Here is a 19,760-nt window from a genome sequence, read left to right on the forward strand (position 1 = left end):
TTAAAACGGTCAAGCCCAAAACCCATATACACTATGTCTGCCTATGACCTATGACACATGTACAAAGTTCCATGACTTTTTGAGCATCCCAACACACTAAACCACCAGCTTCCTTTTTCATGGCGAACGATGCGTTGCCATGGCAACACCGTGCAACGAAAACTCACAATATTCATGATGATGCATCATCAATGTCTTCAGGCTATTCTTACCAAATTTGAAACTCATCAGGTCACCTGGCTAGGAGGTATGAAGAAAAGTATAAAATATGACATTTCCTTCAGCCAGTAGGCGGCGCTATGAGTTATTGAAGTTTTTTCAATTGAAATATGTTCCAGCTTGAAGTAGCATCATGCATAAGAAGTTTTGTGCGGATTGGATAATGTACCTTGGAGTTATAAGAACTTACAAGAATGTATTTTTTCAAAAACAATGAGGCAAATTTGACGGCACGCCACGTCAAGGTTCTTTGATGAAAGCGCGAGATTTGAGTAACGTTTAATCACAAAGGTCTTAAGAACATCCTGACCAAAGGAGAAGTTGATAGCATAAATTCTCTAGGAGGAGTTCGTTAAAATGCGAAGGCTGAAATCTGCAAAAAGTGGCAAAAATGCCAACTTCGCGGGTTTGCTGTAGCGCCCCCTAGTGTTCGAATGAAAAACAATTCGCAGGGTATGTTACAGCATGCGATGTGCACATATGCTGAAAGTTTTGGAATTTTAGGACAAACGGTTGAGAAGTTATGTGTATTGATATTTAGCCACGCCCCTAAGAAGTGTATTGGTCGATATCTTCTAAACGCTAAGAGGTATCAGAAAGCTTTGAGTAACTTTAGATGAGGTAGATCCAATAATGATCCACAGAAAATTTGGTAGCAATCGGACCCAGCATGTAGGAGGAGATAGCAAAAATGGGTTTCACACTAAATTCAAAATGGCGGAAAATCTAAGTAGGCGGAGCTTAGGGGTCTGAGAGGCTTTTTTTTTAGATCTGGCGGATTGGGACATGTGGGTCAAATTTCAAGTCAATCGGACATACTGGCCGAGGGGCCTCACCGGTACGATTTGTAGGGGGCGCTAGAGAGCCATTATTTTAAACACACATATGCAAATTTGGGCAGCAGAGTTTCTACCTCAGATCTGAGAGGGGTGTAAAAATGGTGAGTTTTCATAAATTCCAAGTGCCCCTACAAGCTCCATCCCCGGCAGAATAATAACGGACCCCATACAATTTCAATAGGGCCTTCGCCAGGCCGACGTTGTCGGCGGCTCGGGCCCTAACAACTGGCAGCAACTGGCTGGGATCACTCCACGTACGCCGGAGAGCAAACCCGGCCCGAGCAACGCTAGAGCAGGTTTTATGCCTCCCTGTTCCCGGACCAGGTGCTCTGCATCAGGTAATCTGCTCTCGAGGGACAGAGGGACAAAAGCATACTTGCAGTGATCAGAGACAGGGGCCGTCACAGTAAGAAGCAATGCATTTTTATTTCAGTACCTTTTAAATTGCAATTGAGTTTTGATTCAGTTTTAAATGCCTTAATATGACTCTATTTTCAAGTATATAATATATATTGATATAGCATGTCTATGACCGCACTGGCTGGTATTAACAGGGTAGTTCAGCAATGTATTTAATGATGTCTGTGATGCTTTAGATGCCCTACATGACAAATTAAAAAACATACAAAATCAAAGCAGCAGAGGCCAAGATATTATGACCTAGCTCCAAAGAAAGTGTATTTCCCGTAACAGCATCTTTCATTCGACCCTTTTGCCACCTAAATGTCCACTTCCTTTATACCCTACAATGCATGTTGTATTGTAACAACCTTGGATGGCTCTTTCCAGAACCACAGAGGACATTATATAGCTGTTCCACAGGAATGCACTCATTGCGATTAGTGCAGTGCCCCTTTTAAAGATGAGAATAATTTGAAAATGAATATCTCATTTGCACGGCTTTGCTCACATTCATAAAGCCCTGCAGGCTTTCTATTTTAAGCCTTTACTCTGTTATCAATCATTGTAACATTCAAATGAACCACACAACTGTTATCTCTGGGTGAACAACACCTTCTCTGTACTCCACGGGGAGTTCATCTCGGTTTGTTCATGATTCTCTGTCTGAGGCTCTTTCTCAGATATCAACCGATCTTGAAAACACAACTGCTTGTATGAGATAATAGAAGGCTGTAGCAGTTGATCCCAGCTCCAACAACTCCTCACTTCCTCTTAGTTTCTTTTCAGTTGACTTACTCGGCACCAAGATCCTCAGCAGCTGAGGGAAGATGCCATCTGTTATGGTACTGTAGCTTTTATTTTATCCTCCCGAGTCCTTATAAAGGTACACAAATGACCATTAACACTATATAATTGAACATTTCTACAACTTTCTATTTACCCCCATAACAGTTACTGTAACTAGCATTTAACGATTCAGTTCAGCTGAATTTATTTGAAATGTTTTGTCCCGTGGGAGAGCCTTTGCCTGCAGCTATACAGAAACACATGAATATGCAAATGAGCACACTCTGAGACAGACTAACTGTGGATCTCTACAACATCCAAGACCTTCTATCCTGAAAGAGATGTACTGAATTAATTTATAGAACACAGTGTAACGCTTCAGAACAGGGGTCTTCAGCGTTTTTCAGGCCAAGGACCCCCAAACCGATGGAGAGATGGAGCAGGGACCCCCGACTATATATATTGTATACCATCGTGTTTTATATTGAACTGGGCCTAGTGCCATTACAAACACACCGTGTCAACTGATACCAATGTCAACATCAACATTGTCTGTCAATTGCATGAGAATCATGCACACGAGCTGTTCAAATTGATGTTTTCATTTTAAACATGAATGTGGAAATGAAAAATGAGTGATGGCCTATTAGTGCCACTGCCATGCATAAACATACCTGTTATCTTTCATACAATACGGAACTATTAACATCATGGACACATTCATGTTTTTTGGTGGAGTTAGAAAACGATCCATTTTCCTTCATAATGTCCGTACACTCATAATCACATACTGTCCTCAGTAGTTGTGGAAAGGAGCTGCAGTGTTTTAGCAGAATATCTTGCAAAAATGATTGCACAAGGATTTGTGGGGGAAGTAAGTGTCGTTGTTTTTTCATTTTGTTTTACAACGGTATCTTCTTTTCAAATAATATTGCATCCTCGGCCAATCACGGGGAACCTGACAGAGTCAGCATGGAACATGCTGCCTCGTGATTGTCACAGCAGCGAAGGGGGCGGGGCCTCCTCTCTGCGTGCAGGAGGCCTGGAGGGGGCACAGGTCCACGGCTGCGCTGTGAGTGATCCTTTGAGATCCTGTGTGTCGCTGCATGTGTGCATTTCTGACTGAAAGATAACATCTTCTGCCTCCATTTATCCATTCGCTACGATATGTTGGATTCATGTTAATGTGTATTTAAAGACATTTACAAAAAATATGAAAAATTGTCTAATCAACCAAAAATGTCACGACCCCTATAGAACTAACTATGTTCATTTGAAAGTGCCAGGAAACCTTCAGTGATCTCCTCTGTCCATTTGGGTGCACAAAGTCCATGGTCTTTGCAGAATTAATGAATTTGATGAAGACATTTCTTATTTTCCTCTAATACATTTTATGAAACATAAAGCAGAAATGTCATATAAACATGAATATGAATGGGGGTCACATCCTGCCACTGTGTTCTGTGGGATTGAGTTTGGAACAGATGTTTTGCTGAGAATATGAACTGGAACAAAACTTGAGTAATCGAACTGACTCAGACTGTTCCCCAGTATGATGATATGAAATCTGCATGTTCAGCATCTTTGTGTTTTGTGAAATCTCTTGTTCCTCTTATACCTTCATGTCAGCATGTGCTTCATGTTGTGAAATTGGCAAATAGTTGCTGTTGCTCTATGTAGATCACGCCAACTGAAAGTGCTTTATTTTCCATGATCTCGCACAGTCATCTTAATGCCCTCATGACCGAGGAGGAGGCAGGTTTCTTCCCCACTGAAGACAAGTGTGAAGTTACTCTACAAGGATTTAAAGTCAGTGTGGCACTTATTGAAGCAAGTGTGATGCGTTTGCAGGGTGTAGTTACAGGAAGTCAATAGGTTAGGTTTTACTCTCCAAGATTTCCTTCACATTTCCAATTCTTTCACTGTGTCTTCATCTTTACAAGCTGAGGTAAGGTTTACTTTGTTCGTATCTTACATTGATAGTATTTAAGCTATACATTTGATATTATTAGTGTTGCATTATAAAAACACGAGACAACATTTTCAGATTTTTCAATCAAGGTAATGCAAGGTCTGAAGTATCCTCTGATGTCGAGATAGGAACTTACTGACTGAAATAATTGAAAGGGCACAGATTTTTTTTAAACATTATCAGAAAAACTCAGAGTTGTTTCAGAATCTAATACCACTGTTTTTTTATTTTTTACAAATAATCTAGCTCATGATGCAAAGATGACTGTCGAGTACCGCTCCTCTACAGTGACAAACATGGACGTTGACAACAGTAACGTTGGCTATAGACAACTTTTAGGAGATGGCAGCAAGCTCCGGTATTCAGGTAATAAAATAAGAACTTCACTCCAAAGGATGTGACAATATAAATCATAATCCATGAGACGATATGAATCATAATCCATGAGTCAATATAAATCATAATCCATGAGACGATATAAATCATAATCCATGAGACGATATGAATCATAATCCATGAGACGATATAAATCATAATCCATGAGTCAATATAAATCATAATCCATGAGACGATATGAATCATAATCCATGAGTCAATATAAATCATAATCCATGAGACGATATAAATCATAATCCATGAGTCAATATAAATCATAATCCATGAGTCAATATAAATCATAATCCATGAGACGATATGAATCATAATCCATGAGTCAATATAAATCATAATCCATGAGTCAATATAAATCATAATCCATGAGACGATATAAATCATAATCCATGAGTCAATATAAATCATAATCCATGAGACGATATGAATCATAATCCATGAGTCAATATAAATCATAATCCATGAGACGATATGAATCATAATCCATGAGTCAATATAAATCATAATCCATGAGACGATATAAATCATAATCCATGAGACGATATAAATCATAATCCATGAGACAATATAAATCATAATCCATGAGACGATATAAATCATAATCCATGAGACGATATAAATCATAATCCATGAGACGATATAAATCATAATCCATGAGACGATATAAATCATAATCCATGAGACAATATAAATCATAATCCATGAGACGATAAACTCAACAGAGCTTTAAATCATTTTTCTGCACTGATTTGGATTCACAGCCAGCAACTGTTTTATATATTTCAGATTCAAAGCTCTGATCAACAGAAATAATATCTTATAATAACCTTATATTTGGAAAGGCACACTTCTGAAACTTGTAGTTAATAAACGTGCAATAATACATTTCTTGGTACAGCAAAATGAGCGTTAATTACAACATTCAGACTTTTATCAGTTCAACCTTTCATCTTGTAAAATTGATGAATGTGTGAATGTGTATTGCCTATTTACTCAGCCAATAACAACATTAGTGTACATTTGAAGTCATGTTTTTGGCAACAGCTAACAGTTGCAGCAACCAGGCAGATTTAAGAAAAAGATTGAAACAAAACTTTATGAGGTAAAACAAATGCATGATTACTTCTTTAATCCAAGTGTATTACTCTTAGAACAGGACGTTTTGGCAGGATATAGTGGAAATAACCCGAAACCACTGAGACAGAAGAAACATCTACATAACAATAGTACTGCCATCAAACAATGAAGGAAATCTGTCATCCGTCAGTGATTATAGTGTTCATATTGAGGTATATATCAGGTCTATGGGCAAAGTTGCACATCACTCAGCCGGACTTATTAATATAGAATTTATAGAATTGCTGCATTATTATATTGCAGATATTTCACCTGTCACCACTTCCTGAATGTATCTGTAAAGATAAAGGTAACAACGATACAGCCAAGGTGGACATGGTTTTCCTCTGGTTTGTTAGACATTTGTCAACTTTTATGTGATTTATGTTGGAATCTGTAATCTGTTGTTTTCAAAAAATAATAATTAATGATGTGTATTTGTAAAATAATGAATTAGTCAGCGCTTTGGCTTGAAATTAATGTTTTCTACAGTATTTTTCAACACCACTCGATATTGTAATACAAGTTGCTCAGAACACGTCATTGATTTTAAGTTTCTGTTTCTGTCTTTCAGTGTATGCGTTGAGAAACAGCCCTTTCAGGGCTGCTACAGTTGTTCTCGGGCTGCTGTGTGCTCTCCTGATGCTTGGGATCATAGGTCAGAGTGTCCACTGTGAGCCTACCTCTTTGTTTTCACTATCAAATAGCCACGTTTTACAAAGTCCGATGTCATGGTAAAATCACTGACTAACCAATATCTCTCATCTCCCACAGACCGAAAAGTAGAGCAAGGCTACCAGAACAAGCTAAAAGCTGCGAGTAACGAGAAAGAGAAAGTACAGGAGAACCTGAAGAAGGTGCAGAATGATGTGAAAAAGCTCGAGACTAGCCGCAGTCAGTTAGAGCAAAGTAACAAAGTCTTATCTGCAAGGAAAGAGCAAATACAGACCAATATCAGACTGCTGACAGAAAATACAAACGCACTTCAACTTAGCCAAAGCACGTTAAAGGCCAGTAACACCGCTTTCAGCAAAGAGATAGAAGAGCTAAAAGCAGATATAGACCTGTTACAGAATAACAGCAAAGCTGTGTCTACAGCCAAAGAACTGTTAGAAGATCGATATGATTCAGTTTTGAAACGCAAAAATGAGGTACAGGCCAGTTTTGAATCAGTGACCAAAGACAAAAACAATTTACAGAACAAATTAAATAATGTAACTAGATCAAGAGAGCATCTGCAGCTGAGCTACAATGACTTGATTCAGAAGGTAGAGCATTTGCAGGTCAGATACAACGTATCGAACAGTGAGAAAGAGAAGATAGAAAGCAGTCACCAAACCCTGACCATGTCAAAAGCCACTCTGCAGGACTCTTGCAACCTACTGTCAAACGCCAGCGATGAGCTGCAGGTTTCTTACGCGTCCTTGGTTCAGGAAAAAGAAGAGCTTGAAAGCAGTTGCAAAAATGCAATTGTGGAGAGAGACCAGTTGAAGGCGAAAAATGACAACCTGACTGCTGTACAGGCAGAGTTGGAGAGGCTGAAGAAAATAGCCTCAGGTAAGCGGAAAGTATTAAGAGAAAAGAAATATGTTTCATAGAGCAAGATGTTTTCCAGCCTGGCAAAATCATGCCAGTGGCATCTACTCACAACTCACCACAAACCATTTAAAAAATGAAAATCATTGCTTTTAAACACTTATTGATCAACACACATTTTGCATTTTCAGCTAAGAAGTGCCCCACTGGCTGGACACGGTCTGAGTACAGCTGCTACTTTACCTCGGTTGGCAAAAGTAACTGGACTCTGGGCAGAGACTACTGTCAAAGCAAAGGCGCAGACCTGGCTGTCGTAAAAAGTCAAGAGGAAATGGTTTGTTCAGTTGTTTGCATTTGTCTGTATCTGCATGACTGTAAGTGTCACCATAGACATTGTCATAGAAGCACACGGGACAAATTTAAGTTGGTTGCAATCTGCAACCCTAAACCCACTAAATCCTGCACACCAGACCTTTAACACTGATCAATGTGAAAGGTGTCGCTCATAGTGATTAAGCCACAAATAAATATCACCATTCTCATTCTACAGCTCGCCTCAGCACCACAAAGATGTTCAGCTTCTACCTGCTCATGGTTTTGATTGTGCTTCCTGCAACTTCGCTGGTTTGGTTCAGTTGGCACGACATTGTTTTAACAACAGATTTCGAACAAAAGATGAACAACAAACGTTTTAGTCACACTTCAATTTCATACAAAGCAACACTACTGGAGCTTGTAGTAACAGCTGCATTGAGTGCTTTTTTGGGGCTTATCTGGGCCAGTGGAATCATTTGTAAACACAGTATTGACATAACCCGCCAGAGTTTATATGGCAAAAGTGTTTGGAAACAATTTATTCACAGCAACCTCAGAGTGTTTGGCCACGATCTCCAATATCCCCTCTTTCATCTCTGTTCTGGGTCTCCACCAACTCCTTCATTCATAACATGATTTCATCCATTGTTCAAACAAAATGATTTATTATTGCAACTATTTGTTCTGGTTGACACAAGCAATAATATACATGACATAACTGGATGTAACTGTATTTGTAGAAACTTCTGCAATAACTTTATTATTCTGTTTCTTCCTTCATAGCTCTTCATCAATGGCTTGTATGCAAGTGACAAAGAAGTCTGGATCGGACTGACTGATGGAGGAATAGAGGGGCAGTGGAAATGGGTCGATGGGACACCAATGACCACAACGTAAGACGCTCTGCTCAAATCTCTTGGAACCTGTGGGGACAGGATAGAGTATTTATGCTTATTGTGGATGTCTCTCTGTGTCCTGCAGGTTCTGGGGCAAAGACCAGCCCAACAGCTTTGACGGGAGGAACCAGGACTGTGTGGAATTCTGGCACAGTGCGAAAGGGAAGGGCACCTGGAATGATGAGATGTGTAAGATAGAACAACAGTTCATCTGTGAGATGTAGTATGTACAGAGGTGCTGATGATCATCATGTATCAGTGCAGTCCTAAAGTATGCATGTTGGACTGTTGTAAATTGGAAATAACAGAAATATCAGACACAATTTGTTTAAAAATGTATATTATGTGACCAATTAACACACAATGACTGATGAGTATTATGAAGTTCAATTTAGCAGATGTCCTATTTTGTGCTGATGCAAACTGTCTCGGTAATGTGGAACCAGCTCGGTTCAAAGGGGGATTTCCATCGACATATTTACATGCTGTAGAAACAATTATGTGATATTTGTGGATTTATGGAATTTGAGCTTGCTTTAATTAAAATGTGTCCTCTGGCACCAGGCGCTGGTCTGCCAAAAGCTCAAAGCGAGGCAAACCCGGTGAGAGTGAAATATCTCTTGGTTTACTGGTGTTGGCTATTTTGCATTCAGTTGTGGCTCCTTGTGTGACCGGTCCAGGGAGTATGAAGGTTCACACATAATCCAACAACCGTTCAATCTCTATTTTATTTCAATCAGGAGAGACTTGTTTTGTATTTTAACAATGATTTATTGTACAAGCGTCAAATATGCAAAGTGAAAAGTCTTTGGCGATTGGACTCCATCCTGAAGTACTATCACCGAGGGAGGGGTACTGAGGTCCAACAGGCCTAACCCCCCTGGAGTCCAGACACTGGTGGTGGTGATGAAAGGAGTTGCTGCACTGATGATGCATCAGGAGCACGACTGTGATGCTGACTGGAGGCGACTGTGCTGGAGGAGGGTTGCATCTGCTTCACGCTGAAATGACACCTGACAGCAGCAGAGAGGAGAACACTTTAAAGTTTGACAGCAACGATGTGATTGGCTTAAGGAAACTGTGTGCCGAATCTGGTTGGTTGCTTAACAGTCCCCAATCAGCTGATAGAGTAATTACAAGGAGAGGAGACTGAGATCACAAGCGAATGTCTTCCTGACTGAACTTGCGCTTGAGCTACATATAAATTAACACATGGGAAAAAAGCTGTTTGCATTGCAATTAAAATGCTTTTTTTGCTTATTCGATATTCTTATAAACACATTTCAATGTATATTCATGTAAACACAGTTTGAATAAAATAATTCATCTTGTGCCACTAATTTAATGTATCACACGAATAGTTTACTCAGAGTTCATTGATATGCTCCAGTAGTTTGGACATCTAAAGCTGTAGTTATTAGAAGGATAATGCTATTTAAAAAAGAAATAAATCAGAGTATTAGTAATTACCTGTGTTGGCTCAACACTTTCCTTTGTATATGTGAAACTGTGAACAAATGCCATACATGAATCAGTAGTCACTAACGTGATCCAGCTTATGGGATGTCATGAAGAAGTCTTCGTGTGTCCGGCCTTGTTAAGGGAATACATCACCCCACAAATCCCCACATCATTTATCAATTCCTCACCCTGTGTTTCCTCTTCTGGCCTCTAAGGTCAACGAAGAACTCAAATCTGAGAAAAGTCTGAATGAATAGAAGTAAATGGGGGACACGTTCACAACTACTGCAAAACTACATCAAAACATGTGTTCACAAACTCTCAAACAACCTGCGCAGTGTAATACAACCCTGATGCATATAATCCTAATACTGCTGATACATCAGCATGTAATACTAATACTACAGCAAATACTGCTGATACATCAGCATGTACGTAATACTAATACTACAGCAAATACTGCTGATACATCAGCATGTAATACTAATACTACAGCAAATACTGCTGATACATCAGCATGTAATACTAATACTACAGCAAATACTGCTGATACATCAGCATGTACGTAATACTAATACTACAGCAAATACTGCTGATACATCAGCATGTAATACTAATACTACAGCAAATACTGCTGATACATCAGCATGTAATACTAATACTACAGCAAATACTGCTGATACATCAGCATGTACGTAATACTGATACTACAGCAAATACTGCTGATACATCAGCATGTACGTAATACTGATACTACAGCAAATACTGCTGATACATCAGCATATAATCCTAATACTACAGCAAATACTGCTGATACATCAGCATGTAATACTAATACTACAGCAAATACTGCTGATACATCAGCATGTAATACTAATACTACAGCAAATACTGCTGATACATCAGCATATAATACTAATACTACAGCAAATACTGCTGATACATCAGCATGTAATACTAATACTACAGCAAATACTGCTGATACATCAGCATGTAATACTAATACTACAGCAAATACTGCTGATACATCAGCATGTAATACTAATACTACAGCAAATACTGCTGATACATCAGCATGTACGTAATACTAATACTACAGCAAATACTGCTGATACATCAGCATGTACGTAATACTGATACTACAGCAAATACTGCTGATACATCAGCATGTACGTAATACTGATACTACAGCAAATACTGCTGATACATCAGCATGTACGTAATACTGATACTACAGCAAATACTGCTGATACATCAGCATGTAATACTAATACTACAGAAAATACTGCTGATACATCAGCATGTAATCCTAATACTACAGCAAATACTGCTGATACATCAGCATGTAATACTAATACTACAGCAAATACTGCTGATACATCAGCATGTACGTAATACTAATACTACAGCAAATACTGCTGATACATCAGCATGTACGTAATACTGATACTACAGCAAATACTGCTGATACATCAGCATATAATCCTAATACTACAGCAAATACTGCTGATACATCAGCATGTAATACTAATACTACAGCAAATACTGCTGATACATCAGCATGTAATACTAATACTACAGCAAATACTGCTGATACATCAGCATATAATACTAATACTACAGCAAATACTGCTGATACATCAGCATGTAATACTAATACTACAGCAAATACTGCTGATACATCAGCATGTAATACTAATACTACAGCAAATACTGCTGATACATCAGCATGTAATACTAATACTACAGCAAATACTGCTGATACATCAGCATGTAATACTAATACTACAGCAAATACTGCTGATACATCAGCATGTACGTAATACTGATACTACAGCAAATACTGCTGATACATCAGCATGTAATACTAATACTACAGAAAATACTGCTGATACATCAGCATGTAATCCTAATACTACAGCAAATACTGCTGATACATCAGCATGTAATACTAATACTACAGCAAATACTGCTGATACATCAGCATGTACGTAATACTGATACTACAGCAAATACTGCTGATACATCAGCATGTACGTAATACTGATACTACAGCAAATACTGCTGATACATCAGCATATAATCCTAATACTACAGCAAATACTGCTGATACATCAGCATGTAATACTAATACTACAGCAAATACTGCTGATACATCAGCATGTAATACTAATACTACAGCAAATACTGCTGATACATCAGCATATAATACTAATACTACAGCAAATACTGCTGATACATCAGCATGTAATACTAATACTACAGCAAATACTGCTGATACATCAGCATGTAATACTAATACTACAGCAAATACTGCTGATACATCAGCATGTAATACTAATACTACAGCAAATACTGCTGATACATCAGCATGTAATACTAATACTACAGCAAATACTGCTGATACATCAGCATGTAATACTAATACTACAGCAAATACTGCTGATACATCAGCATGTAATACTCATACTACAGCAAATACTGCTGATACATCAGCATGTACGTAATACTAATACTACAGCAAATACTGCTGATACATCAGCATGTAATACTCATACTACAGCAAATACTGCTGATACATCAGCATGTACGTAATACTGATACTACAGCAAATACTGCTGATACATCAGCATGTAATACTCATACTACAGCAAATACTGCTGATACATCAGCATGTACGTAATACTAATACTACAGCAAATACTGCTGATACATCAGCATGTAATACTCATACTACAGCAAATACTGCTGATACATCAGCATGTACGTAATACTGATACTACAGCAAATACTGCTGATACATCAGCATGTACGTAATACTGATACTACAGCAAATACTGCTGATACATCAGCATGTACGTAATACTGATACTACAGCAAATACTGCTGATACATCAGCATGTAATACTAATACTACAGAAAATACTGCTGATACATCAGCATGTAATCCTAATACTACAGCAAATACTGCTGATACATCAGCATGTAATACTAATACTACAGCAAATACTGCTGATACATGAGCATGTAATACTAATACTACAGCAAATACTGCTGATACATCAGCATGTAATACTAATACTACAGCAAATACTGCTGATACATCAGCATGTAATACTAATACTACAGCAAATACTGCTGATACATCAGCATGTAATACTAATACTACAGCAAATACTGCTGATACATCAGCATGTAATACTAATACTACAGCAAATACTGCTGATACATCAGCATGTAATACTAATACTACAGCAAATACTGCTGATATATCAGCATGTAATACTAATACTACAGCAAATACTGCTGATACATGAGCATGTAATACTAATACTACAGCAAATACTGCTGATACATCAGCATGTAATACTAATACTACAGCAAATACTGCTGATACATCAGCATGTAATACTAATACTACAGCAAATACTGCTGATATATCAGCATGTAATACTAATACTACAGCAAATACTGCTGATATATCAGCATGTAATACTAATACTACAGCAAATACTGCTGATACATCAGCATGTAATACTAATACTACAGCAAATACTGCTGATACATCAGCATGTAATACTAATACTACAGCAAATACTGCTGATACATCAGCATGTAATACTAATACTACAGCAAATACTGCTGATACATCAGCATGTAATACTAATACTACAGCAAATACTGCTGATACATCAGCATGTAATACTAATACTACAGCAAATACTGCTGATACATCAGCATGTAATACTAATACTACAGCAAATACTGCTGATACATCAGCATGTAATACTAATACTACAGCAAATACTGCTGATACATCAGCATGTAATACTAATACTACAGCAAATACTGCTGATACATCAGCATGTAATACTAATACTACAGCAAATACTGCTGATACATCAGCATATAATACTAATACTACAGCAAATACTGCTGATACATCAGCATGTAATACTAATACTACAGCAAATACTGCTGATACATCAGCATGTAATACTAATACTACAGCAAATACTGCTGATACATCAGCATGTAATACTAATACTACAGCAAATACTGCTGATACATCAGCATGTAATACTAATACTACAGCAAATACTGCTGATACATCAGCATATAATACTAATACTACAGCAAATACTGCTGATACATCAGCATGTAATACTAATACTACAGCAAATACTGCTGATATATCAGCATGTAATACTAATACTACAGCAAATACTGCTGATACATCAGCATGTAATACTAATACTACAGCAAATACTGCTGATATATCAGCATGTAATACTAATACTACAGCAAATACTGCTGATATATCAGCATGTAATACTAATACTACAGCAAATACTGCTGATATATCAGCATGTAATACTAATACTACAGCAAATACTGCTGATACATCAGCATGTAATACTAATACTACAGCAAATACTGCTGATACATCAGCATGTAATACTAATACTACAGCAAATACTGCTGATACATCAGCATGTAATACTAATACTACAGCAAATACTGCTGATACATCAGCATGTAATACTAATACTACAGCAAATACTGCTGATACATCAGCATGTAATACTAATACTACAGCAAATACTGCTGATACATCAGCATGTAATACTAATACTACAGCAAATACTGCTGATACATCAGCATGTAATACTAATACTACAGCAAATACTGCTGATACATCAGCATGTACGTAATACTGATACTACAGCAAATACTGCTGATACATCAGCATGTACGTAATACTGATACTACAGCAAATACTGCTGATACATCAGCATGTAATACTAATACTACAGAAAATACTGCTGATACATCAGCATGTAATCCTAATACTACAGCAAATACTGCTGATACATCAGCATGTAATACTAATACTACAGCAAATACTGCTGATACATCAGCATGTACGTAATACTAATACTACAGCAAATACTGCTGATACATCAGCATGTACGTAATACTGATACTACAGCAAATACTGCTGATACATCAGCATGTAATACTAATACTACAGCAAATACTGCTGATACATCAGCATGTACGTAATACTGATACTACAGCAAATACTGCTGATACATCAGCATATAATCCTAATACTACAGCAAATACTGCTGATACATCAGCATGTAATACTAATACTACAGCAAATACTGCTGATACATCAGCATGTAATACTAATACTACAGCAAATACTGCTGATACATCAGCATATAATACTAATACTACAGCAAATACTGCTGATACATCAGCATGTAATACTAATACTACAGCAAATACTGCTGATACATCAGCATGTAATACTAATACTACAGCAAATACTGCTGATACATCAGCATGTACGTAATACTGATACTACAGCAAATACTGCTGATACATCAGCATGTACGTAATACTGATACTACAGCAAATACTGCTGATACATCAGCATGTACGTAATACTGATACTACAGCAAATACTGCTGATACATCAGCATGTAATACTAATACTACAGAAAATACTGCTGATACATCAGCATGTAATCCTAATACTACAGCAAATACTGCTGATACATCAGCATGTAATACTAATACTACAGCAAATACTGCTGATACATCAGCATGTACGTAATACTAATACTACAGCAAATACTGCTGATACATCAGCATGTACGTAATACTGATACTACAGCAAATACTGCTGATACATCAGCATGTACGTAATACTGATACTACAGCAAATACTGCTGATACATCAGCATATAATCCTAATACTACAGCAAATACTGCTGATACATCAGCATGTAATACTAATACTACAGCAAATACTGCTGATACATCAGCATGTAATACTAATACTACAGCAAATACTGCTGATACATCAGCATATAATACTAATACTACAGCAAATACTGCTGATACATCAGCATGTAATACTAATACTACAGCAAATACTGCTGATACATCAGCATGTAATACTAATACTACAGCAAATACTGCTGATACATCAGCATGTAATACTAATACTACAGCAAATACTGCTGATACATCAGCATGTAATACTAATACTACAGCAAATACTGCTGATACATCAGCATGTAATACTAATACTACAGCAAATACTGCTGATACATCAGCATGTAATACTAATACTACAGCAAATACTGCTGATACATCAGCATGTACGTAATACTAATACTACAGCAAATACTGCTGATACATCAGCATGTACGTAATACTGATACTACAGCAAATACTGCTGATACATCAGCATGTACGTAATACTGATACTACAGCAAATACTGCTGATACATCAGCATGTACGTAATACTGATACTACAGCAAATACTGCTGATACATCAGCATGTACGTAATACTGATACTACAGCAAATACTGCTGATACATCAGCATGTAATACTAATACTACAGAAAATACTGCTGATACATCAGCATGTAATCCTAATACTACAGCAAATACTGCTGATACATCAGCATGTAATACTAATACTACAGCAAATACTGCTGATACATGAGCATGTAATACTAATACTACAGCAAATACTGCTGATACATCAGCATGTAATACTAATACTACAGCAAATACTGCTGATACATCAGCATGTAATACTAATACTACAGCAAATACTGCTGATACATCAGCATGTAATACTAATACTACAGCAAATACTGCTGATACATCAGCATGTAATACTAATACTACAGCAAATACTGCTGATACATCAGCATGTAATACTAATACTACAGCAAATACTGCTGATATATCAGCATGTAATACTAATACTACAGCAAATACTGCTGATACATCAGCATGTAATACTAATACTACAGCAAATACTGCTGATACATCAGCATGTAATACTAATACTACAGCAAATACTGCTGATACATCAGCATGTAATACTAATACGACAGCAAATACTGCTGATACATCAGCATGTAATACTAATACTACAGCAAATACTGCTGATACATCAGCATGTAATACTAATACTACAGCAAATACTGCTGATACATCAGCATGTAATACTAATACTACAGCAAATACTGCTGATACATCAGCATATAATACTAATACTACAGCAAATACTGCTGATACATCAGCATGTAATACTAATACTACAGCAAATACTGCTGATACATCAGCATGTAATACTAATACTACAGCAAATACTGCTGATATATCAGCATGTAATACTAATACTACAGCAAATACTGCTGATACATCAGCATGTAATACTAATACTACAGCAAATACTGCTGATACATCAGCATGTAATACTAATACTACAGCAAATACTGCTGATACATCAGCATGTAATACTAATACTACAGCAAATACTGCTGATATATCAGCATGTAATACTAATACTACAGCAAATACTGCTGATATATCAGCATGTAATACTAATACTACAGCAAATACTGCTGATATATCAGCATGTAATACTAATACTACAGCAAATACTGCTGATACATCAGCATGTAATACTAATACTACAGCAAATACTGCTGATACATCAGCATGTAATACTAATACTACAGCAAATACTGCTGATACATCAGCATGTAATACTAATACTACAGCAAATACTGCTGATACATCAGCATGTAATACTAATACTACAGCAAATACTGCTGATACATCAGCATGTAATACTAATACTACAGCAAATACTGCTGATACATCAGCATGTAATACTAATACTACAGCAAATACTGCTGATACATCAGCATGTAATACTAATACTACAGCAAATACTGCTGATACATCAGCATATAATACTAATACTACAGCAAATACTGCTGATACATCAGCATATAATACTAATACTACAGCAAATACTGCTGATATATCAGCATGTAATACTAATACTACAGCAAATACTGCTGATACATCAGCATGTAATACTAATACTACAGCAAATACTGCTGATACATCAGCATGTAATACTAATACTACAGCAAATACTGCTGATACATCAGCATATAATACTAATACTACAGCAAATACTGCTGATACATCAGCATATAATACTAATACTACAGCAAATACTGCTGATACATCAGCATATAATACTAATACTACAGCAAATACTGCTGATACATCAGCATGTAATACTAATACTACAGCAAATACTGCTGATACATCAGCATGTAATACTAATAATACAGCAAATACTGCTGATACATCAGCATGTAATACTAATACTACAGCAAATACTGCTGATACATCAGCATGTAATACTAATACTACAGCAAATACTGCTGATACATCAGCATGTAATACTAATACTACAGCAAATACTGCTGATACATCAGCATATAATACTAATACTACAGCAAATACTGCTGATACATCAGCATGTAATACTAATACTACAGCAAATACTGCTGATATATCAGCATGTAATACTAATACTACAGCAAATACTGCTGATACATCAGCATGTAATACTAATACTACAGCAAATACTGCTGATACATCAGCATATAATACTAATACTACAGCAAATACTGCTGATACATCAGCATGTAATACTAATACTACAGCAAATACTGCTGATATATCAGCATGTAATACTAATACTACAGAAAATACTGCTGATACATCAGCATGTAATACTAATACTACAGCAAATACTGCTGATATATCAGCATGTAATACTAATACTACAGCAAATACTGCTGATACATCAGCATGTAATACTAATACTACAGCAAATACTGCTGATACATCAGCATGTAATACTAATACTACAGCAAATACTGCTGATACATCAGCATGTAATACTAATACTACAGCAAATACTGCTGATATATCAGCATGTAATACTAATACTACAGCAAATACTGCTGATATATCAGCATGTAATACTAATACTACAGCAAATACTGCTGATACATCAGCATGTAATACTAATACTACAGCAAATACTGCTGATACATCAGCATGTAATACTAATACTACAGCAAATACTGCTGATACATCAGCATGTAATACTAATACTACAGCAAATACTGCTGATACATCAGCATGTAATACTAATACTACAGCAAATACTGCTGATACATCAGCATGTAATACTAATACTACAGCAAATACTGCTGATACATCAGCATGTAATACTAATACTACAGCAAATACTGCTGATACATCAGCATATAATACTAATACTACAGCAAATACTGCTGATATATCAGCATGTAATACTAATACTACAGCAAATACTGCTGATATATCAGCATGTAATACTAATACTACAGCAAATACTGCTGATACATCAGCATGTAATACTAATACTACAGCAAATACTGCTGATATATCAGCATGTAATACTAATACTACAGCAAATACTGCTGATACATCAGCATGTAATACTAATACTACAGCAAATACTGCTGATACATCATCATGTAATACTAATACTACAGCAAATACTGCTGATACATCATCATGTAATACTAATACTACAGCAAATACTGCTGATACATCATCATGTAATACTAATACTACAGCAAATACTGCTGATACATCAGCATGTAATACTAATACTACAGCAAATACTGCTGATACATCAGCATATAATACTAATACTACAGCAAATACTGCTGATACATCAGCATATAATACTAATACTACAGCAAATACTGCTGATACATCAGCATGTAATACTAATACTACAGCAAATACTGCTGATACATCAGCATGTAATACTAATACTACAGCAAATACTGCTGATACATCAGCATGTAATACTAATACTACAGCAAATACTGCTGATCCATCAGCATGTAATACTAATACTACA

General features: G+C 36.6%; 1 protein-coding gene across 2 annotated transcripts; it reads left to right on the forward strand.

The window, feature by feature from the left end:
* Window positions 1-3,987: 3,987 nt before the first annotated feature.
* Window positions 3,988-9,802, forward strand: LOC306784687 (uncharacterized protein). 2 transcript variants are annotated; one of them, XM_079278772.1, is made up of 7 exons: window positions 3,988-4,194; window positions 4,465-4,584; window positions 6,299-6,397; window positions 6,499-7,281; window positions 7,452-7,594; window positions 8,359-8,468; window positions 8,557-9,802. In XM_079278772.1, the coding sequence occupies exons 2-7, from the start codon at window positions 4,479-4,481 to the stop codon at window positions 8,693-8,695; spliced, it is 1,380 nt and encodes a 459-aa protein (XP_079134898.1). In that variant the 5' UTR covers window positions 3,988-4,194; window positions 4,465-4,478; the 3' UTR covers window positions 8,696-9,802. The 2 variants fall into 2 exon arrangements, with proteins under 2 accessions (XP_079134898.1, XP_079134899.1); XM_079278773.1 differs by lacking the exon at window positions 4,465-4,584.
* Window positions 9,803-19,760: the final 9,958 nt, after the last annotated feature.

The sequence above is a fragment of the Melanostigma gelatinosum genome (assembly GCF_949748355.1).
Source record: "Melanostigma gelatinosum genome assembly, chromosome: 11".
Taxonomy (NCBI): Eukaryota; Metazoa; Chordata; class Actinopteri; order Perciformes; family Zoarcidae; genus Melanostigma; species Melanostigma gelatinosum.